Below are 24,348 nucleotides of genomic sequence, written 5' to 3'. Positions count from 1 at the left end.
CCAGCGACCTCGACATCCTCTGAGGACTGCCCCTGCTTCGAAAAGACAAGAAACTCCCGAGGACAGCGGACCTGCTCCAAGAAAAGCTGCAACTTTGTTTCCAGCAACTTTAAAGATCCCTGCAAGCTCCCCGCAAGAAGCGTGAGACTTGCAACACTGCACCCGGCGACCCCGACTCGGCTGGTGGAGATCCGACGCCTCAGGAGGGACCCCAGGACTACTCTGATACTGTGAGTACCAAAACCTGTCCCCCCTGAGCCCCCACAGCGCCGCCTGCAGAGGGAATCCCGAGGCTTCCCCTGACCGCGACTCCTTGAATCCAAAGTCCCGACACCTGGGAGAGACCCTGCACCCGCAGCCCCCAGGACCTGAAGGACCGGACTTTCACTGGAGGAGTGACCCCCAGGAGTCCCTCTCCCTTGACCAAGTGGAGGTTTCCCCGAGGAACCCCCCCCTTGCCTGCCTGCAGCGCTGAAGAGATCCCTAGATCTCCCATTGACTTCCATTACAAACCCGACGCTTGTTTCTACACTGCACCCGGCCGCCCCCGCGCCGCTGAGGGTGAAATTTCTGTGTGGACTTGTGTCCCCCCCGGTGCCCTACAAAACCCCCCTGGTCTGCCCTCCGAAGACGCGGGTACTTACCTGCAAGCAGACCGGAACCGGGGCACCCCCTTCCCTCCATTCTAGCCTATGTGTTTTGGGCACCACTTCGAACTCTGCACCTGACCGGCCCTGAGCTGCTGGTGTGGTGACTTTGGGGTTGCTCTGAACCCCCAACGGTGGGCTACCTTGGACCAAGAACTGAACCCTGTAAGTGTCTTACTTACCTGGAAAAACTAATCAAAACTTACCTCCCCTAGGAACTGTGAAAATTGCACTAAGTGTCCACTTTTAAAACAGCTATTTGTCAATAACTTGAAAAGTATACATGCAATTTTGATGATTTGAAGTTCCTAAAGTACTTACCTGCAATACCTTTCGAATGAGCTATTACATGTAGAATTTGAACCTGTGGTTCTTAAAATAAACTAAGAAAAGATATTTTTCTATATAAAAACCTATTGGCTGGATTTGTCTCTGAGTGTGTGTACCTCATTTATTGTCTATGTGTATGTACAACAAATGCTTAACACTACTCCTTGGATAAGCCTACTGCTCGACCACACTACCACAAAATAGAGCATTAGTATTATCTATTTTTACCACTATTTTACCTCTAAGGGGAATCCTTGGACTCTGTGCATGCTATTCCTTACTTTGAAATAGCACATACAGAGCCAACTTCCTACAGTAAGATAGTGGCAAAAAGAGATAATACTAATGCTCTATTTTGTGGTAGTGTGGTCGAGCAGTAGGCTTATCCAAGGAGTAGTGTTAAGCATTTGTTGCACATACACATAGACAATAAATGAGGTACACACACTCAGAGACAAATCCAGCCAATAGGTTTTGTATAGAAAAATATCTTTTCTTAGTTTATTTTAAGAACCACAGGTTCAAATTCTACATGTAATATCTCATTCGAAAGGTATTGCAGGTAAGTACTTTAGGAACTTCAAATCATCAAAATTGCATGTATACTTTTCAAGTTATTCACAAATAGCTGTTTTAAAAGTGGACACTTAGTGCAATTTTCACAGTTCCTAGGGGAGGTAAGTATTTGTTAGGTTAACCAGGTAAGTAGGACACTTACAGGGCTTAGTTCTTGGTCCAAGGTAGCCCACCGTTGGGGGTTCAGAGCAACCCCAAAGTTACCACACCAGCAGCTCAGGGCCGGTCAGGTGCAGAGTTCAAAGTGGTGCCCAAAACACATAGGCTAGAATGGAGAGAAGGGGGTGCCCCGGTTCCGGTCTGCTTGCAGGTAAGTACCCGCGTCTTCGGAGGGCAGACCAGGGGGGTTTTGTAGGGCACCGGGGGGGACACAAGTCCACACAGAAATTTCACCCTCAGCGGCGCGGGGGCGGCCGGGTGCAGTGTAGAAACAAGCGTCGGGTTCGCAATGTTAGTCTATGAGAGATCTCGGGATCTCTTCAGCGCTGCAGGCAGGCAAGGGGGGGATTCCTAGGGGAAACCTCCACTTGGGCAAGGGAGAGGGACTCCTGGGGGTCACTTCTCCAGTGAAAGTCCGGTCCTTCAGGTCCTGGGGGCTGCGGGTGCAGGGTCTCTCCCAGGCGTCGGGACTTTAGGTTCAAAGAGTCGCGGTCAGGGGAAGCCTCGGGATTCCCTCTGCAGGCGGCGCTGTGGGGGCTCAGGGGGGACAGGTTTTGGTACTCACAGTATCAGAGTAGTCCTGGGGTCCCTCCTGAGGTGTTGGATCGCCACCAGCCGAGTCGGGGTCGCCGGGTGCAGTGTTGCAAGTCTCACGCTTCTTGCGGGGAGTTGCAGGGTTCTTTAAGGCTGCTTCTGGAAACAAAGTTGCAGTCTTTTTGGAGCAGGTCCGCTGTCCTCGGGAGTTTCTTGTCGTTGTCGAAGCAGGGCAGTCCTCAGAGGATTCAGAGGTCGCTGGTCCCTTTGGAAGGCGTCGCTGGAGCAGAGTTCTTTGGAAGGCAGGAGACAGGCCGGTGAGTTTCTGGAGCCAAGGCAGTTGTTGTCTTCTGGTCTTCCTCTGCAGGGGTTTTCAGCTGGGCAGTCCTTCTTCTTGTTGTTGCAGGAATCTGATTTTCTAGGGTTCAGGGTAGCCCTTAAATACTAAATTTAAGGGCGTGTTTAGGTCTGGGGGGTTAGTAGCCAATGGCTACTAGCCCTGAGGGTGGGTACACCCTCTTTGTGCCTCCTCCCAAGGGGAGGGGGTCACAATCCTAACCCTATTGGGGGAATCCTCCATCTGCAAGATGGAGGATTTCTAAAAGTTAGAGTCACCTCAGCTCAGGACACCTTAGGGGCTGTCCTGACTGGCCAGTGACTCCTCCTTGTTTTTCTCATTATTTTCTCCGGCCTTGCCGCCAAAAGTGGGGCCTGGCCGGAGGGGGCGGGCAACTCCACTAGCTGGAGTGTCCTGCTGGGTTGGCACAAAGGAGGTGAGCCTTTGAGGCTCACCGCCAGGTGTGACAATTCCTGCCTGGGGGAGGTGTTAGCATCTCCACCCAGTGCAGGCTTTGTTACTGGCCTCAGAGTGACAAAGGCACTCTCCCCATGGGGCCAGCAACATGTCTCGGTTTGTGGCAGGCTGCTAAAACTAGTCAGCCTACACAGATAGTCGGTTAAGTTTCAGGGGGCACCTCTAAGGTGCCCTCTGTGGTGTATTTTACAATAAAATGTACACTGGCATCAGTGTGCATTTATTGTGCTGAGAAGTTTGATACCAAACTTCCCAGTTTTCAGTGTAGCCATTATGGTGCTGTGGAGTTCGTGTATGACAGACTCCCAGACCATATACTCTTATGGCTACCCTGCACTTACAATGTCTAGGGTTTTGTTTAGACACTGTAGGGGTACCATGCTCATGCACTGGTACCCTCACCTATGGTATAGTGCACCCTGCCTTAGGGCTGTAAGGCCTGCTAGAGGGGTGTCTTACCTATACTGCATAGGCAGTGAGAGGCTGGCATGGCACCCTGAGGGGAGTGCCATGTTGACTTACTCGTTTTGTCCTCACTAGCACACACAAGCTGGTAAGCAGTGTGTCTGTGCTGAGTGAGAGGTCTCCAGGGTGGCATAAGACATGCTGCAGCCCTTAGAGACCTTACTTGGCATCAGGGCCCTTGGTACTAGAAGTACCAGTTACAAGGGGCTTATCTGGATGCCAGGGTCTGCCAATTGTGGATACAAAAGTACAGGTTAGGGAAAGAACACTGGTGCTGGGGCCTGGTTAGCAGGCCTCAGCACACTTTCAATTGTAAACATAGCATCAGCAAAGGCAAAAAGTCAGGGGGCAACCATGCCAAGGAGGCATTTCCTTACAACTGGTGAGACACACAGTCCTCAACGCTGATAATCCGGCTAAAGTACATCCCATGGTGATGAGGTCCTTATAATGGGGAGGGAGGGGTTACTGGCCAGAAGAAGGTGGTGGGATCACCTGCAATACCTGTGCAATGTCTGCTAGGAAATGATCTGGAGTCCTCAGTATGGGGTGAGGTTGAAAGAAAGACCCATGCAGTTATGCTGGCTATCCCTAAATGGGTCTATGTAAACGCAAGTGCACAAAGCAAGGCCCAGTGTGAAAAATTAGGGTTGGAGTATGGAATAATGGCCTAACCTACTAAGTGGAAAGGCAAAAAATCTGGGAAGGCAACTTCCAAACAGACACCAGATCATGTCCTCTCTCAGGGAGAAGACCTGCCACCCTCAGAGGGAACTGAGCCTTAGGAGCTTGGGCCTTACACAGCAAAGCTTTTAGGACCAGCGGCCCCCCTAGGGAGGACCTGGCCCACTCTTGAAGGCCTGAGACCTCAAGCTGCTGATCAGGAAAAGGAACTATCAGTGGCTCCCACAGTACCTGTTAGAAGGAGGGACTCCACTAAGAGAGTGGTAGTGCCTCAGCAGTTTATAGTGTTTCTCCTCACTTTGGCCCATGATATTCCCCAGCTGGGTATCTTGACCAGGCCAAAACATGGAGTTGGTTGCTTAACCAGTTCTACTGGCCAGGTATATCCCAGAAAGTGAAGGAGTTTTGTAACTTCTGTGCCATCTGTCAAGCCAGTGGCAAGACAGGTGGCCACCCAAAGGCCCTCTTAATTCCACTTGCAGGGGTAGGGATTCCCTTTGAAAGGATAGGGATTACTGTTGCCGGTTTCCTTGACCCTACAACAGCATCTGGAAACAGATTTATTCTGGTTGTAGTGGATCATGCAGCCAGGTATCCTGAAGCAATTCCCCTGAGGATTACTACGGCTCCTGCAGTGGCTAGGTCCCTCATTGTGTTCCACATAGTGGGCTTTCCAAAGGAGGTGATGTCAGACAGAGGTACAGACTTCATATCTGGCTGCCTAAAACACGTGGGCTGAATGTGGTGTGACCTGTACGTTTGGACACCATATCACCCACAAATGAATGCCCTTGTTCAGAGATTCAACAAGACATTGAAAGGCATGATTGGTGGACTCCCTGAAAAACTCAGAAGGAGATGCAATGTTTTACTGCCATGCCTTGATTTTGCTTACAGAGAAGTGCCACAGAAGGGAGTGGGGTTTTCCCCCTTTGAGCTTTTGTAGGGTATCCTGCAAGGGGACCACTTCCTCTTGTAAAGGAGGGATGGGAGAGACCTCTCAGAGTACCCAAGCAGGGCATTGTGGACTATGTGCTTGGCCTATGTTCCAGGATGACTGAGTACATGGAAAAAGCTTCCAAACACCTTGAGGCCATCCAAGAACTCCAGAAGCTATAGGATGACCAAATGCCTGCAGAAGTTATGGGTTTTAGGACCTGTGGCTCCTTGGGCCCTCTGGGATAAATGGAGTGGACCCTACCCCATCCTAGAAAGAAAAGGGGAAGTCACCTACCAGGTGGGCTTTGGCTCTTGCACTAGCCCTACCTGTAAACTGCCTGATACCTTATCATGAGAGAGCTGAGATGACCATACTCATGGTCACTCATGAGAGACAGGAAGCAGAGAGTGAACCTCTCCCTGATCTCCTCACCAGCAATCCAAAAGATGGCTCAGTTGGAGTGGTCTTTTCAGACACACTCACTGACGAACAGCAGGCTGACAGTAAGCAACTCTTGCAGCAGCATGATGAGCTCTTCTCCTTGACCCCTGGTCAGACTATATGGTGCACACATGATGTGGGCCCTGGGGTCAGCTTACCTGTCAAAGACAAAATTTATATATAGTCTGACCATGTCAAAGAGCGCATCAAAACTGAGGTCAGCAAGATGCTGGAATTGGGAGTCATTGAGCACTGAGAGAGCCCCTGGGCAATCCCAGTGGTTTTAGCACCCAAGTCTTATTCCCAGGGTGGAAAGAAAGAAGCAAGGTTTTGTGTGGACTTTTGAGATCTCAATGTTGTCACAAAAAGTGATGCTCATCCCATTCTTGGGCCTGATGAGCTAATTGACAGGTTATTGGCAGCCAACTATCTTGAGTACGTTTGATCTCACAACTGGCAGATACGTCTGATCCCTGGAGCAAAAGAAAAATCTGCATTCTCCACTCCCGATGGGCATTATCAGTTCACAGTTATATCCTTTGAATTAAAGGATGCCCCTGACACCTTCCAAAAGTTGGCAAACAAAGTCCTGGCTGGGTTATAAGACTTAAGTGAAGCATACCTAGATGATATTGCTGTCTTTAGCTATACTTGGCAGGATCACCTGGGGAAGGTCCTTGAGGCTCTGAAAAAGGCAGGCCTCATTATCAAGGCAAGCTAGTGCCAGATAGGGCAGGGCTGGGTTGTATACTTTGGCAACCTTGTAGGTGGAGGCCAAGTTCAACAACTGCAAGACGAGATCCAGACAAGTCTGGACTGGGTAGCTCCAACAACCCAGACTCAAGTCAGGGCATTCATTGGGTTGACTGGGTACTACAGGAGGTTTGTGAAGGGCTATGGCTCCATTGTGGCCCCTCTCACAGAACCGACCTCCAAGAAAATTCCAAAGAAAGTAAAGTGGCTAGTGAACTGTCAAAAGGCGTTTGACAGCCTGAAGGTGCTCATCACCTTTTCTCAAAGCTCCAGATTACACTAAGCAGTTCATAGTGCAGACAGATGCCTCTGAAAATGGGATAGGAGCAGTCCTGTCTCAAATGAATGATGATGGCCATGACCAACCTGTTGCGTTCATTAGCAGGAGGATACTATCCAGAGAGCAGTGTTTGAGTGCCATTGAGAGAAGCCTTCACTGTGGTTTGGTCCCTGAAGAAGCTGAGACCATACTTGTTTGGCTCTCACTTCCTTGTTCAAACTGAACACAGGCCTCTCGGTTTACTTATGCAGATGAAAGGTGAAAAGCCCACACTCAAGGCAGTCCATCTCCCTACAGTGAATAGACTTCATAGTGGAACATAGTCCTGGGACTGACCACGCCAGTACAGATGGCTTTTCCAGGTTCTTCCACATAAAATATGAAGGCTCTCTTGGGGATAGTTTGTTTCATCCTCTTTCATTTGGGGTGGTGGGGTCATGTAGAAAAGCACCCTTTTTGACATGGTTAGCCCCAACTTTTTTGCCTGGTTTCTGATGTGGCTTTGACTGTTACTTGGTCCCTGCTAACCAGGTCCCCAGTGTCCGATCTCTTTCCCCAGTTGCTTTGCACAATTGGCAAACTCTTTAGCTACCACTGTAAGTCCCTGGGAAATGGTTCCCCTGGCAGCTAGGGCCTGGGGTACTAAGTAAGGTCTCCCGGGTCTTCACCACCAGTTGTGCCACCCCCAGGGATCCCTTGCCAAACCCACACAGTGCTGCCATTGCAGAATGCATGTGATAGTGCAGGCTAAATTGTAAACATGAGCTCTAAGGTACATTAAGAAACATGTGAGGGCATGTTTGCACAAGCAGATATGCCACTGCTAGGTCTAATCCTGGGATGTTTGATATCAAACATCTTAGAATAATAAATCCTCACTGATTCCAGTGATGGATGTATTAATAAATGCACACAGAGGGCACCTTAGTGGTGCCCCCAGAAACATTACCTACTAATAGTGTTGACTGACTGGCCCTGACCAGTTCAGCCACCACAGATGTCTTTCAGGCCCCCCAAGATGAAAGCTAGCGCTCTGGAGGGCCTGAGAAAAAAGCCTGCAATGAGCGGAGGTGTTAACACCTCACCCAGCCAGGATTGGACATTGCAGGGCATGAAGCTTCAAAGGCCTTTGTAATGCGACCCAAATCTCGCCAAATGGTGGAGATGACTAAACCCCCCTGTCCTGACCCCACTTTTGGTTGGCAGCACAGGTGGAAAAATTAGGCAGATTAGGAGGTGTCCTTACTTTATGCTAGTCCCACCCCTAAGTTGGACAGGCTGAAGTGGACATCACTTTTCAAATTCATCCATCTTGCTTGTAAGGAATTAGGCCACTAGAAATAAGGTTATGCCCACTCCACAACAAAAGTGGTCATATGAGGGGTGTAGTCACCCTAAAGGTAGGTGACCCATTGGCTCTCACCTGGCACTCGCTGCAACACCCCTAAATTGAGTATTTAGGTGGCACTCTTGAACTCTAGAACTCCGATCCGGACTACCTAAGAAGACATGGACAAAGAAGAGTTGCACTTGCAGAAGAGGAAAAGATGCAGCTGACTATGCCAGACTGCCTGCTGACCTCAAAGGGCTCTGCCCACAAAGTCGACTTGTCCGGCCTGCCATAAAGACTCAAGTCTCCAGTGAGGAGCAGACCTGCTCTGCAACAAAAACTTCAAGGAAAGAACCCTACAGCTTCTGGAAACTCTGAAACCCGACACCTGAAGTGACTAATGCAACTGACCTCCAACCAAACCAAAGGTGCCAACGCTGTTCCCCAGTTGTCCAGAGACCAGGTCAATTGTGGTCTCGCCCATCTTGGACTCACTTGAGTGAGAAATATCCCTCCAGCAACCACTGGGCCTGTCACCTCTGACCCAATCCTTGGTGGGTCACTGGTACCGATGACATCCCCCAGCTCCTGAAAGCTTGAGCCCACCCTAGGTCCACCTTTTGCTGGACTCCGCGATGACACCTTCAGCCTCAGCATGCAGGACCCCCTGACCACAAGTGCTCCTAGACCAGAAACCCCAACACCTAAAGACACCCCTACATCTGTCACCCTTGGGCACTGGAGAAGAGGACAAAAGGTGCATGTACGTCCTCGAGCACCCTAAGTGCTTGTTGTCCCTGTCTAGCCAGAGCCTGTTTGTCACTAGGTCCAATTCCCTTAGAGAACCATTGAGCACTCTGCGCCTTACTGCACCTGGCTGCCCTAGTGCTGCCCGCTGTGACCTGCTGGTGTGGTTTTGATTGGTGCCCAGTACTTAACTTTTCATTCTTGAGCTCGACCTCGTAAGTAGTTGTTAACCGCCTGTTAGCCTAACATTGTTTTATCCATAGGATAACATTGAGAGACCTCTGAAAATTGCACACACAAAGTGTTGATTTCTGAAACTGCAAGGTATTTGTGCTTAAAAATCTACTTACCTGATTACGAAGTTCTTGGGTTTGAAACAATAAAATTAATTCTTTTTTTTTTTTTTTTTTTTTTTAATTGGTCTTGGATTTATTATTTTTGTGTCTCATTTATTGCCTCTGAGTACAACAAATGCTTAGCACTACCCTCTGATAAGCCCAACTGCTTGCCCACACTACCACAAAATAGAGCATTAGTCTTATCTACTTTGCCAAGCCAATTGGGGATCTTCTGGACTCTCTGCACAGTGTACTTCATTTTAGTGCACTATATAGAGAGCCAGCTTCCTCCACCAGTGTGGTCCAATCCACCCTACTCCAGTCCAACCCACCCTACTCCAATCCATTCTTCCCCTCCCCATTCCAATCAAGTCCATCCCAAACCAATCCATCCTACTCCCATGCAGTCACCTTAATTCCCCCCACTCCAGTCAAGTCTAGTCTACCTTATTCTATTTTAATCCAATCCAGTCTAATCCAACTCACTTAAAACCACTCTAATTCACCCCACTCCAATCTTTCCACCCCATTCTAATCTGTCCACCCCACACCAATCCAGTTCACCTCACTCCAATCCACCCTACTCCAGTCCACTCCAATCTTATCCACCCCACTCAGTCAAGTCCACCCCATTCAACCCAGCCCACCCCATTCAACCCAGTCAACCCCATCTTAATCTATCCACCCCTTCCCAGTCCACCCAAGTCCAAATCCACCCCACCCCACCCCAGTCCACCAACTCCAATCCAATAATCCCACCACAATTCAGTCCACCCCACCCCATTTCAATCATTCCGCTCTGCTCCAGACCACCCCACTGCACCACACTCTACTCCAATCCTCCCCACTTTACCTAAATCCGAACCACCCTACCCCATCCAGGTTCAGTTCACCCCCACTCCAGTTGAGTACACCGCACCCGAGTCCAGTCCACCCCACTCAGTCCTATCCACCCCTTTCCAGTACAATTAATCCGTTCCTTCTACTCCAGTCAATCTAATCCCCCCCACCCCACCTCATTCAGTCCTCCCCACCCCAGTCCAATCCACCCAAACCCTGACCTATCACTCCAGTCTACCCACCCCAATCCAGTTCACCCCAGACCAATCCAGCTCGCCCCATTTCAGTCCACCCCACCCTTCTCCAGTCCACTCCAACCCACTTCTCTCTAGCAGCCACATGGTAAAAACATAATGACAATACTCTTGTATAGGTGAGACCTATTGGCTCTGCCAATGCTTGTTCTTTTTTTGCTGCTCAGTTTGGAATTCGCTCCCCTTTCATCTTCAGGTGTTAAAGGACAAACTTATCTTCAAATGCCATCTCAAGACCTGGCTGTTGGAAGTAGCAAATTTTGGCACTGAGGTTCAATGCGTCTAGCAGCGCTGGGACACATTGATTAGCGGGGCGTTGTACAGATTTGTTGATTGATTGAAAGTGTATGCACAACCCGTTAATCTATCATTCTAGAAGCTGCAATCAGGTTGTTACATGAAATGTTTTCCTTATTTATCTGGATCTTGGCATAACCTTTTTAATGTGTTTGTTGTGTGCACACAATCAGTGGAAAGGAGTTCACTTGGGATTTGGCATGCAGGTGTTCTGTTGTTCCTTAGTTGTCATGATGTGACTGTATTTGTGGTGGCATTTGATAAAGGCCAAGGAGGAAGGTGTGGCAGTAGAGTAGCAGGTGTCTCTGATGAATGTGCCCCTGAACCTTTTCTTGTTACAATAGACGCATGGAGACACACATGAAAGTGGTCCTTACTTTTTCCTTTGCAAATTTCTTAAGGTGTTAATGGATTACCCTGAGATAGATATCGATACAAAAAATATATGTTCAATGGCATGTGTGGCTGCAGATACACATGCTATGCACATATCCGCCATCTTGTTTTGGGCTCGGAGTGTTACAAGTTGTTTTTCTTCAAAGAAGTATTTTCCGAGTCACAGGATCGAGTGACTCCTCCTCTTGGTCATACTGTGCATGGGCATTGACTCCATTGTTAGATTGTTTTCCTGCAAAAGGATGTAGGACGGAGTGATAAAGTGTAATAATAGAAATGTTGTATAGAAATAGTAAGTAAAAATAGATGTTCATGAAAATGTATATACATATGTACAAATTAGAAAAAACTGCAACGACTACAGGCTTCCGGGGAGGACGGAGGGTGCATGTGAATCTGCAGCACTACATGCCACGAACAGATGTACACTGGGAAAGTGACATTTTCCGTTCGATGGCATGTGTAGCTGCAGATACTCATGCTGTGCATAGGCTACAAAGCAGTTACTCAACCCAAAGAATGACCTGGCGAGCCTGTAGGAGTTTGAGTTGTTTGAAATAATGTTCTTAAGACAGCTTGACCAACATTGGCCTGTTGCTTTGAAAATACACATACACAGTAATGCTTCGTAAACGTATGTGGTGTGGACCATGTGGCGGCTTTACAGATGTCTGCCATTGGTATGTTTCCTAGAAATGCCATAGATGCACCTTTTTTTCAAGTGGAATGAGCTTTAGGTGTGATTAAAAATTTTTCTTTTTGCCTTAATGTAGCATGTTTGTGTACATTTAACAATCCATCTTGCTAATCCTTGTTTACAGATAGGATTCCCTGCAACGAAAAGCTGTTCAGTTTTTCTGAATTCTTTTGTTCTATCCACATAATACATTAGAGCTCTTTTAAGGTAGAGTGTGAAGGGCTCTTTCTCCAATTGAATCTGGCTGTGGGAAGAAGGCTGGCAATTCCAAAGTTTGGTTTATGTGAAAAGGTGATACAACTTTTGGCAGAAATGTTGGATTAATTCTAAGTACAACTTTGTTTGTGTACTTGGAAAAAAGGTTCTTCAAGAGTGAATGCTTGTATTTCACTAACTCTTCGTAATGAAGTAATGGCTACTAGGAAAGCAACTTTCCAGGTTAATAATTGAATCTCACAGGAATGCATGGATTCAAAAGGTGGGCCCATTAGTCCTGGGAGTACAACATTGAGATTCCAAGCAGGAACAGGTGGTGTTCTGGGTGGAATAATAAGTTTTAGTCCTACTTCAAAAACACAATTTCATGGCAACATTAGACCTCAAGGATGCGTATTTTCATATACCCATCCATCCAGCGCACAGAAAATATCTCAGGTGTCATTCAAGGAAAGCACTATCAGTTCAAAGTGTTACCCTTCGGAATAACAACAGCTCCAAGGGTATTGACAGAGTGCCTAGCGGTAGTCGCAGCCTACCTAAGAAGACAACATATACATGTCTTTCCATATCTGGACGATTGGCTAATAAAATCAAACAGTCATACGCAGTGTCAAAACCATGCGCATTACGTAATACAAACCCTGCACACGCTAGGGTTCTCAAATTACCAAAAGTCGCAAATACAACAGTATTTAGGTGCAATACTAAATACTCTAAAAACGCTAGCAAGCCCAAATAATGCAAGCATTCCAAAATATAATCACACAGATACATACAGATCAGCACTACACTGTCAGATTTGTCATAAAAATGTTAGAGATGAGGGCATCATGTATTGCAATTGTTCCACATGCAAGACTAAACATGCGGCCCTGACAACAGTGCTTTGCACAACAATGGTCACAGGCGTACGGTCAACTTCAAGATCTAGTGTTCATAGACCGCCAAACATACATGTCTCTTCCGTGGTGGAATTCCACAAATCTAAACACAGGGCGGCCATTTCAAGACCCTGTGCCTCAGACCATAATTACAACAGGTGCGTCAATGATTGGCTGGGGAGCTCACCTCAACAATCACAACATTCAGGGACAATGGGATACCAAACAAAAACAACTTCACATAAATCACTTGGAACTGCTAGCGGTATTCCTAGCACTAAAAACTTTTCAACCTCTTCTTGTTCACAAACACATTCTCATCAAAACAGACAATATGACGACAATGTACTACCTGAACAAACAAGGAGGAACCCACTCATCACAACTTTGTCTTCTAGCACAAAAAATTGGGCATTGGGCAATTCACAGCAACATTCACCCTGTAGCACAGTATATTCCAGGGATTCACAATCAATTAGCAGACGATCTCAGCCGGGATCATCAGCAAACACACGAGTGGGAAATTCACCCACAAGTTCTTAACAAGTACTTTACAAGTACTTTCGCCAATGGGGAACACCCGACATAGATCTATTCGCCAACAGCCAGAACGCAAAATGCCAGAACTTTGCATCCAGGTACCCACACCCTCTATCCAAGGGCAATGCTCTATGGATCAACTGGTCAGGGTTATTTGCTTACGCTTTCCCCCTCTCCCGCTCATCCCATTTCTGGTCAACAAACTGCGTCAAAACAAACTCAAGCTCGTACTTATAGCGCCAACATGGTCACGTCAACCATGGTACACAACATTGTTAGACCTGTCACTAGTACCACACATCAAACTACCAAACAGGCCGGATCTGTTGACACAAAACAAACAACTGATCAGGCACCCCAATCCAGCAATACTCAATCTAGCTCCTGAAGTCTTAGAGTTTGGATATCTACATCTTCCACCAGAATGTATGGAAGTAATCAAACAAGCAAGAAAACCCACTAACAGGCAGTGCTATGCAAACCAATGGAAAAGGTTTGTCTTTTACTGCCAATCAAAACACATAACACCTCTTCCCGCATCCATACAAGACATTGTAAGTTATTTACTTCATCTACAAAAGGCAAAATTAGCTTTTTCATCCATTAAAATACATCTCGCAGCTATTTCAGCCTATTTACAAAATATACAAAACAAGTCTCTATTTAGAGTGCCCGTCATCAAAGCCTTCATGGAAGGTCTAAAACGTGTCATACCTCCAAGAACACCAACAGTACCTTCATGGAATCTCAATATTGTACTCACACGGCTCATGGGTCCACCGTTTGAACCCATGCATTCGTGCCAAATTCAATTTCGAACGTGGAAAGTAGCATTCCTTGTTGCAATCACTTCATTACGAAGAGTTAGTGAAATACAAGCATTCACTATTGAACAACCCTTTATATAAGTACACAAACATAAAATTGTACTTCGCACAAACCCAAAATTCCTACCTAAAGTCATCTCACCATTTCATTTAAATCAAACAGTGGAACTTCAGTCTTCTTCCCACAGCCAGACTCCGTAGCAGAAAGAACACTCAATACATTAGACATTAAGAGAGCTTTAATGTATTACATTGACAGAACAAAATCATTTAGAAAGACTAAACAGCTTTTTGTTGCATTCTAAAAAACCCATACTGGTAATCCTATCTCAAAACAAGGCATAGCCAGATGGATAGTAAAGTGCATCTAAACCGGTTACCTAAAGGCTAAAAGACAGCTATTAGTAACACCAAAAGCACGTTCCACCAGGGAAAAAAGGAGCAACAATGGCATTTCTAGGAAACATACCAATCACAGAAATCTGTAAAGTAGCCACTTGGTCAAAACCCCATACATTTACCAAGCTTTACTGTGTAGATGTGTTAGCAACACAACAAGCCTCAGTAGGACAGGCTGTACTAAGAACATTATTTCAAGCAACTTCAGCTCCTACTGGCTAACCACCGCTTATGGGAGGAGAACTGCTTTGTAGCCTATGCATAACATGTGTATCTGCAGCTACACATGCCATCAAACGGAAAATGTCACTTACCCAGTGTACATCTGTTCGTGGCATGTTCCGCTGCAGATTCACATGCACCCTCCCTCCTCCCAGGGAGCCTGTAGCCGTTGAAGTTACATTTTAAATTTGTACATATGTATATACTTTATTCCATTGTATGGACATATTTTTCTTTACACTCTTTCACTCCTACCTTACCCACTGCGGGAAAACAATCTAAGATGGAGTCGATGCCCATGCGCAATGGAGCCGAAAAGGAGGAGTCACTCCGTCCCGTGACTCAGACTGCTTCGAAGAAAAACAACTTGTAACACTCCGAGCCCAACACTAGATGGCAGGACCTGTGCATAGCATGTGAATCTGCAGCGAAACATGCCATGAACAGATGTACACTGTGTAAGTGACATTTTCCATATATAATATAACCTAGTGGTGGTTGCCACTAGATAGTTAAAAGTAAAACCAAGTTTCTATAGAAATAACTTTTTTGTTTTGCTAATAACTTTGATGTCACTTAACTTTTACCCCATTCACTTTTCCATAGGGATTTTGAGCAGCGATAGCTCCAAAATTACTGCACGGAATTCCATGAAATTTGGCGGAAAGGTAGCTCTTGGTCCAGAAAAGCCCTTTTTGTTATTTGGTGTAAATCCGTTCAGTAGTTATTGAGAATTTTAAGGAAATCCAAATTTGTATATTTAGAGACACGAAGGATTCGCAACCCCTCCCAATCTCATGTTGAGGTCAAATAAGGACGTGTTGGCAGCAATGTTAGGACTCTGCTTGAGCTGAGTCCCAAGCAAAAATGTAAAGAAAATAAAGAAAAGGGGCCATGGTATAGACACCCTGACCCCTTTGCTCTGGTGCTTTTGAATTTTTGCCTCATTATTCAGTGGATTTGGCAAAAATTCCAAAACCAAAAATAAAGTCCACACTTCATTTTTGTCAAACTCTCAGATGGGCCAAGTCTCGTGGGCAATGTTTTTTGTAAAACACTGTGCACTGCTAATTACCCCACAAAATACAGTACTCATGATGTTTTTGATAACATCATTGATAATATCAATGTAATATTTGCAGTCAAATATGTGATGAAAAACCTGCATGGAGGGGGTACGGGTTATAGTTGCTAGAAATAAATAACTAACTGGGGAATTTCTATGGTTTTATATATTTAAAGTGGGAACCTAACTAACACACACACACACCATTTTGCATTAGATTTGGTCTGCTTTTCAATAAAGCATTGCAGAGCTCAAATCCTATTAGTAGTACTGTGGATGCTATTCAAGGCTTGTGCACAAACGAACCTTCTCTAAAATAGATATGTATATGAAAATCCTCCGACTTTGTAGGATGTGGTTAAATCCTTATCTGTGGTGGAATGCTCTGCCTCATCTGTCCCTTTACTCCTTCCCAACCACAATGTGTTGTTTTAGGTGTGAAATGGATTCCTTTTCCTCTGCATGCTTCCCCCACCCACCAACTAATACATATTGCCTCCTGTCCTCTCTCCCTTGCTCTCTCCTGTGTTCCATTTTGTCTTGCATCTTTCTTCTTCTGTCTAAAGCCAAATGTGTTACAATATGTTGGTTCCTTTCAACAGCCTGAAATGTGGAAGAAATGCCTGGACTGCATTAACGAGCTGCTCGACATTCTCTTTGCCAATTCCAATATGTTCATTGGAGAAAACATCACTGAGGATTCAGAGAACTTGACCAATATGGAGCAGGTAACACCATGCAAGAGTGTATGCGCTACTGGTACTAAGGGTGATGGGTAACATATGGGTCACGGGGCACACTAAGTGGTAATCCTTACATACCAACATTTGTGGCATCATAACATGACAGCAACAACTAAATGCTATGGGAATGGTGATTGCTCAGTATTAACTTTTGTAACCGGTATGCTCATGTGCGTTTGAAAGCTGCTAACAAAGACTTCCTGTACTCATTGATTGTTTCACTTGCCTCCTGCAGCCTTTACGTGTAAGAGGTTGTATCCTGACACTTGTGGAGCGGATGGATGAGGAGTTCACCAAGATCATGCAGAACACCGACCCGCATTCTCAGGGTGAGTTGAAGGTCTGTTGGTGCTATATAAGTCGTTTTTGCAGTGAAAAGGGGACACACCCCTTGCAGCAGAAAACAGCTTTAAAAGGCTTACCCTAAAGAATTGCACTTTGAAATAATATGTGGAGACACACACAAAATCCCCCCCCCCCCCCCCAACACCCCACCCCACCCAAAAAAAAAAAGCTGGCGCTCTGATCCTAACAACCCCAGTTTCAACCATCCAGGCCGTAGTGTGTCCACTATTTCCTTCAAATGTTCATATTTACGGGAACAGCCCCTGGACATATATATATATATATATATATATATATATATATATATATATATATATATATATATATATTGCTTCCTCCGTTTTGGCGCACCAATCCATGCCTCGTCCATGTTATAGATGGGGCTGCCTCCACTGTGCGTAGTGGCCACCTTCAGATTCTTTTTTTCTGCTGTTGGGTCTGCAAGCAACGGAGGAGCTCCAAAAGTTTTTTGAAAAAAATTGAAAATTCAGCAGAAATACAGCAAGTCGTCAAACCACTCAAAAGATAAGACTGAGACAGAGAGAGAGAGAGATGGGGACTCTTCACTCTCCCCTTAGACAGTGGACCCCACTGGAACCAACACGTGGTCGGAGAATGAGGCAAGGTAGGGGCCATTGGAAAAAAACTTTCAATTTTGACCAAACTGCCACCACAAGTCTGCATCAAGACCATCACTAGATCTGTAACCTCTACCTGTTGAAAGATGATGACTGTGAGGCTGCATCTTATTCGTTCTAAAGACCTTGAAGGTATGCCGAAAACAAAGACAAACAATATAACACCATGTCCAGCAGCCAAAAACCACAGATGTCTCTTAGAAGCCTGACACTGTCCAGCGATGATGACAAGAACGTTGAAGAGGCAGACACAGCCCACTGAGGGTTGGATGTCGAAATTTTAGAAGCAAACGCTTAAATGAGCAAGCAGGAAGAAGGCGGCTAAGGATGCCATGAGGAAATTTTAGAAGGTAACTAAACCGAAAGGCACAGAGGCTAAACACATTGACAAAAAAAATCACACAAGGCAGCCTCAGAGGTCGCTGGTCCCTGGGGAGAGCGTGGCTGGAGCAGTGTCTTTAGAAGGTGGGGAGACAGGCCGGTAGAGCTGGGGCCAAAGCAGTTGGTGTCTCAGTCTTCTCTGCAGGGTTTTTCAGCTTAGCAGTCCTCTTCTTCTTAGGTTGCAGGAATCTGAGTTCCTAGGTTCCTGGGGAGCCCCTAAATACAGAATTTAGAGGTGTGTTTAGGTCTGGGAGGGCAGTAGCCAATGGCTACTAGCCCTGAGGGTGGCTACACCCTCTTTGTGCCTCCTCCCAAGGGGAGGGGGTCACATTCCTGTCGCTATTGGGGGAATCCTCCATCTGCAAGATGGAGGATTTCTAAAAGTCAGAGTCACCTCAGCTCAGGTTGCCATAGGGGCTGTCCTGACTGGTCAGTGACTCCTCCTTGTTTTTCTCATTATCTTCTCTGGCCTTGCCGCCAAAAGTAGGGCCGTGGCCGGAGGGGGCGGGCAACTCCACTAGCTGGAATGCCCTGGGGTGCTGTAACAAAGAGGGTGAGCCTTTGAGGCTCACCGCCAGGTTTTACAGTTCCTGCAAGGGGGAGGTGATAAGCATCTCCACCCAGTACAGGCTTTGTTACTAGCCACAGAGTGACAAAGGCTCTCTCCCCATGTGGCCAGCAACATGTCTCGAGTGTGGCAGGCTACTAAAACCAGTCAGCCTACACGGGTAGTTGGTTAAGGTTTCAGGGGGCACCTCTAAGGTGCCCTCTGGGGTGTTTGTTAACTTCCCAGTTTTCAGTGTAGCCATTATGGTGCTGTGGAGTTCGTGCATGACAGCCTCCCAGACCATATACTCTTATGGCTACCCTGCACTTACAATGTCTAAGGTTTTGCTTAGACACTGTAGGGGCACAGTGCTCATGCACTGGTGCCCTCACCTATAGTATAGTGCACTCTGCCTTAGGGCTGTAAGGCCTGCTAGAGGGGTGACTTATCTATACTTCATAGGCAGTGTGAGGTTGGCATGGCACCCTGACGGGAGTGCCATGTCGACTTAGTCTTTTTATCCCCACTAGCACACACAAGATGGCAAGCAGTGTGTCTGTGCTGAGTGAGGGGTCCCCAGGGTGGCATAAGACATGCTGCAGGCCTTCGAGACCTTCCCTGGCATCAGGGCCCTTGGTACCAGGGGTAACAGTTACAAGGGACTTACCTGGATGCCAGGATGTGCCAATTGTGGATACAAAAGTACAGGTTAGGGAAAGAACACTGGTGCTGGGGCCTGGTTAGCAGGCCTCAACTCAATTTCAAATCAAAACTTAGCATCAGCAAAGGCAAAAATTCAGGGGGTAACCATGCCAAGGAGGCATTTCCTTACATCCTCTACCTGGTCAGACCAGTCAGATGCTCCCAGATGCCTCGGTCTACCTTGTTTCCAAGATGGGAGAATTAACAGGCCACCTGGCAGAGCTCTGTGCATCTCCCTCTGGGAGGAGCTTGACAGGGGGTGGTCACTTCCCTGTCCTCTTGTATGGTTTCGCGCCAGAGTGGGAACTGGGGATTCCTGAACTGGTGCAAACCGGATAATGCAAGGAGGGCACCAAATGTGCCCTTCAAAGCAATCTGGTGGCTCTCAGAGGCTGCCCCCCCCCCCCCCCCCCCCCCCCCCCAGATGCATATTTCAAAGGGAGAGGTAGTCACACCTCTCTCATGCAGGAAATTATTTGTTCTGCCTGCTCTGCTTGAGTTAGGATCTTCAGCAGGAGAGCAGAACAGTGTCTCGGGTTGGGAGCTAAGTACGATGGCAGCCAGACACCGTAAGGCTGTACAGGCAGAACTGGGGGATCCTCTAAGTAACCCCCAGAGTAAATAGTATCATGCAACTAACACTGGATTTGGTTTAGTTGCATGATTCCAACATGTTTGATACCAAACATGCTAGGTTCTGAGAAACCTTTATGTATTTGGACCACTTGTATTGACCAGTGCCCACTACATACCTTAAGACGACTTCCCTGCACTTACAAAGCCCAGGGAATGGAGTCTGGGGTTTGTAGGGGCACCCTGCTCCTGCAGGACTTCCCTCACACTTGGGGACATGCACCATGCCCTTGGGCAGAAGGGCCTACCAGATGAGTGACTTAGTGTCCAAGTGCAGTGACCGCAATATAAGGTAAACCTTATATCTAAAGGGAAAGATACTTGCACCATTTCACGCAGTCTGCAATGGCAGGCCTGCATACTCAGTTTGCATGGACTCCTGGGTTGCATAATACATGTTAGAGCCCCTGGAGTACCAATGCCTTGAGTACCTAAGTACCATATACTAGGAACTTAAATGGGTGCATCAGTATGCCAATTATGTAAAGGTTTACCAGCAACCAAATTTAGAGGAGAGAGCACAGACACTGGTGTCCTGATTAGCAGGATCGCAGTGCAGTACAGTCTAAACACAGACACAGGGGAAAAAAGTGGGGGTGACTATGTCAGAAAGATGCTACTTTCCTACAGTACGCTTGTGGCAGAACTAGAATTACAAGTAACCGTTGCTTCTGCCTTGTGGTCCTATGCGTTTTAATACCCCATTAAGAGATGCATTTACTTTGAACCTTTCTCCCGATTGCCTCCTTTTTAAGCTAATGGTTTAGTTATGCATCCCATTAGCAGTTGCTATAACTGTACTAGTTTTGACTTGCATCTTGTAGATAGGAAACTCCTGTTCAGGATTGATAACACTCTCACTCATTGCAGAGTATGTGGATAACCTAAAGGACGAGGCTCTAGTGTGCCAGGTGATCGACCGTGCACTGGATTACCTAGAGGAAAAAGGCACAACTGATGAGATCTGCCGCATCTACCTCCGCCGCATCATGCACACCTATTTCAAATTTGACTACAAGGCACACCAACGCCAGCTTGCCAAAGCACAAGAGTCTAAGGTATGTAAGCTTGCACAAGTGTCTAGCTTGGGGACTGGGGTCAGGTTGGTTGGGAAATAGACTGTTATTGAGTTGGGCCTGTACATGCCACTGCCAGGGATTTATTGTATAGTATTCTGGCTTGCATGTACAGTTCTGTCTTGCAGGAGTTCTCTATTGAGACTTGAGTGGAGCCTTAGAGGAACCCTTTTGCTGTGTTGTGGTTCTCCCACAATAGTGTATACCAGTCCTGCTTCTGACTTGTTAGTTTGAATATCGGTTCTCTCACTAAATCGTCACCTAGCTGATGCTAGCATGTTACAGTAACTGGTGATCCACTCTATTGAGGCCACAAAACGTCTTCTGCCTTAGTGACATTAGGGATAGAGTTGTTGCATGTTGAAAAAAAGGTTCCACATCTTCTTTTGCCTTTCAGTCTGAACAGGATCAGGCAGAGAATGAGGCAGAGGACAGTGCTGTGCTGATGGACCGGCTTTGCAAGTACATTTATGCCAAGGATCGCACTGATCGTATTCGTACCTGCGCTATTCTGTGCCACATTTACCACCACGCTCTTCACAACCGCTGGTTCCAAGCAAGAGACCTTATGTTAATGTCCCATCTGCAGGACAACATCCAGCATGCTGATCCTCCTGTTCAGGTGAGATTGCCCTTTCTTCGGTATACACAAATCTAGAGTCCAGGATGCAAACTCTACTTAAGCCAGTCATTTTAGCTTGCTTCCCCTTGTGTTATGCACCAGGCCAATCATTTTAGCTTGCTTCTCCTTGTGTTATGCACCTGAATCTTGGTTCGTTGATTCTTGGTGTAGGAAGCTGGCTCTTTATATAGTGCACTAAAATGAAGTACATCTTGCAGAGTCTAGTGGATCCCCAAAGGTTTATAGAGGCAGAAATTGAAAGGTTTAGTGCTCTTTTTGTGGTAGTGTGGGCGAACAGTTTGGCTTATCAAGGAGTCGTGTTAAGCATTTGTTGTGGTCACAGAGGCAATAAATGAGGCACACACTTAGACTAAATCCGAGACCAATTTAGAAAAATAAGTGTTCGATGGCATATGTTGCTGCAGATACACATGAACCAAAGAACTACGTTATAAAGTAAGCAGTTAATAATTAAAATTGCTTTACTGTTTCAAAAATCGACACAGTGCAATTTTCAGAGTCCTTAATGTTATCCTGTAAGAGGAAAACAAGAATGCAGTTTCAAGGTAAGTACACGACTAGCGATCTCAGTCTTTTACACTAACACTGAGCAAGGTTCAGGTTGGTACCAAGAGTGCACCCACAGTGGCATGGTGGTGGCTAGGTGTAGAAGTCAAAGTCTGATTTGGTGCCCAATGTTAGTGGAGACTTGGGGAGTCGGGGGCAGGTGGGGGGGGATAGAAGACGTGCTGCTCCCAGGTAAGTACTGACGTGTCAGTGGTTGGTCTCTGGGGGTTGAGGCAAACACTGGGGGGGGGGGGGGCTAGGCAGAAGATAACTTACACCCTCAGTGGCACAGGGCCGGCGGGTGCCCAATGTTATCCAGTGGAGACCGGAAGTATCCACTGAAGCGCTGCTTTGAGCTGAGTAAATTGGGGTCAATAAGTAATCTTCTCAAGCTGGGTTAAGTGCGGGGGGGTGTCACAAGGCAGTACTAAACTGACACCCTCAGGGGCACAGAGGTGGCCAGGTGCAGAGTGCCAACACAGCATTGGGTGCCCAATGTTATTTAATGAGGGGGGGGTGGGGAATTATTTCAGAAACGGACTGCAGCCTCTGGCCAGGAGAGGTCAACCCACTCCTGCCCAGGTAAGTTGAGATGCTATGGGACATAGGGGCACCGACGGTCCAGCTCACTAAGGCCCAGGAGCTCCGGGTGCAAGGGTGTCTTTCGGTGTTGGGAATTGCTTACCAGGCAGGTCCGGTCAGGAGGAGTCCTCGGATTTAGGCAGCAGGCGTTGCTGTGGAGTCTAGCAGGGGTCAGCCTTCAGTGGGCTCTTAGTCCAAAGAGCTGGGGAACCTTCACTAGACTACTGGGTGCATTTGATTCAGTCCAGGGTTGTTGGGAGCAGGGGTGGTTCCAGGCGGTGGTTTCGCTGTTTCTCAGGCAGACAACTTCTTCTCTGGAGATGGTTTCTTTTAGACAGGTTCGCCGTCCACGGGAGTTCTTGTTCTTTATTGAAGGGAGGCAGTCCTTCCAAGGCTCTTGGGGTCACTGGGCTGCATGACAGTCGTCTTCTGGGTGCAGGTTCTTTGGAAGCTGCAGACAGCCCGGTAGGCCTGGGGCCAAGTCAGTTGGTGTCTTTACTCTTCTCTGAAGGGCAACTTCTGTTTTGTCTGGCTCTTCTTAGGTAGACAGGAATCTGATTCTAGGGTTCAGGGATGCCACCTAAATACTGAATTTAGGGGTGTTACAGGGAATGCCAGGTGGTAGCCAGTGTACTACTCACCTTTAGGGTAACTACACCCTTCCTTGGACCACTTCCTTTGGGGAGTGGGCCTAACCCTAACCCTATTGGTCTAATTTCTTCCATGCAAGATGGAGGAATTTAAAAAGTAGTGTACACTTCAGCTCGTCCACCCTGGGTCGCAATTCAAAGGCAGCAAGGCCTTTCACACACCCCACCCTGGAATGTCCATCCTGCTTGCAAGAGAAGGTCACACCTCTGTCCAGAGCAGGCCTTGGTTCTGAGCCCTCAAGATATTTGGCTGTGCTCGGGGGACCAGAACTCTGGTCAAAACCAGTGTAGCCGCCTTAAGACAGTCAGTGCCCACAGTAGGATTTGGTAGGTTTTTCAGGGGACACCTTTAAGGTGCCTTCTGTGTGCATGTGTTAATAAATCCATCACTGGATTTCGTGAAGGTTTATTAATGAGAGATTTTTGATAACATCCCTATTGCCAGTAAAGCCATCATGTAGCTGTGGAACTCGTAATTACCAGTATTCAGCACATGTACTTAAAATGGCTTCACTGTTCACTTACTATGTCTGAGATCGACAAAGTCAAGGCAGGGGCCTGTCTGCTCATTCAGGTATGCCCTCACATTTAATATAATGCACCCTTCCTTCAGGGCTGTAAGGCCTGCTACAGCGATGATTTACTTACATTGCATGCAGTGCAAAGGGGACATGGCACATAGGCTGTGTGTCATATGGTGTTCATTTTATTTCAGCACCAAGACATGCAGCCTGCAAAAGTAGCACTGTGTGCACTAAGTGAGGGGGTCCCTGAGGGTGGCACAGTTCGTGCTGCAGCCCTCAGTGGCCTTCCTTTAATACTCCATGCCCTAGGTACCAGGGGTACCATATTGTAGGAAGTTGGCTCTGTATGTACTATTTCAAAGTAAGGACTAGTATGCACAGAGTCCAAGGGTTCCCCTTAGAGGTAAGATAGTGGCAAAAAGAGATAATACTAATGCTCTATTTTGTGGTAGTGTGGTCGAGCAGTAGGCTTATCAAAGGAGTAGTGTTAAGCATTTGTTGTACATACACACAGGCAATAAATGAGGAACACACACTCAGAGACAAATCCAGCCAATAGGTTTTGTTATAGAAAAATATATTTTCTTAGTTTATTTTAAGAACCACAGGTTCAAATTCTACATGTAATATCTCATTTGAAAGGTATTGCAGGTAAGTACTTT

At 46.8% G+C, this 24,348-nt stretch overlaps 1 protein-coding gene across 1 annotated transcript in view; it reads left to right on the top strand.

The window, feature by feature from the left end:
* Positions 1–24,348, top strand: part of LOC138304166 (eukaryotic translation initiation factor 3 subunit C-like) — a 349,228-nt gene that overhangs the window by 231,536 nt on the left and 93,344 nt on the right. The window contains exons 12-15 of the mRNA XM_069243993.1: positions 16,279–16,404; positions 16,655–16,748; positions 20,536–20,723; positions 21,139–21,363. Of these exons, the coding sequence (XP_069100094.1) occupies positions 16,279–16,404; positions 16,655–16,748; positions 20,536–20,723; positions 21,139–21,363 (633 nt within the window). The remainder of the gene's footprint in view (positions 1–16,278; positions 16,405–16,654; positions 16,749–20,535; positions 20,724–21,138; positions 21,364–24,348) is intronic.

This window comes from Pleurodeles waltl, chromosome 7, assembly GCF_031143425.1.
Source record: "Pleurodeles waltl isolate 20211129_DDA chromosome 7, aPleWal1.hap1.20221129, whole genome shotgun sequence".
NCBI lineage: Eukaryota > Metazoa > Chordata > Amphibia > Caudata > Salamandridae > Pleurodeles > Pleurodeles waltl.
This window is presented reverse-complemented; position numbering and strand designations above follow the sequence as displayed.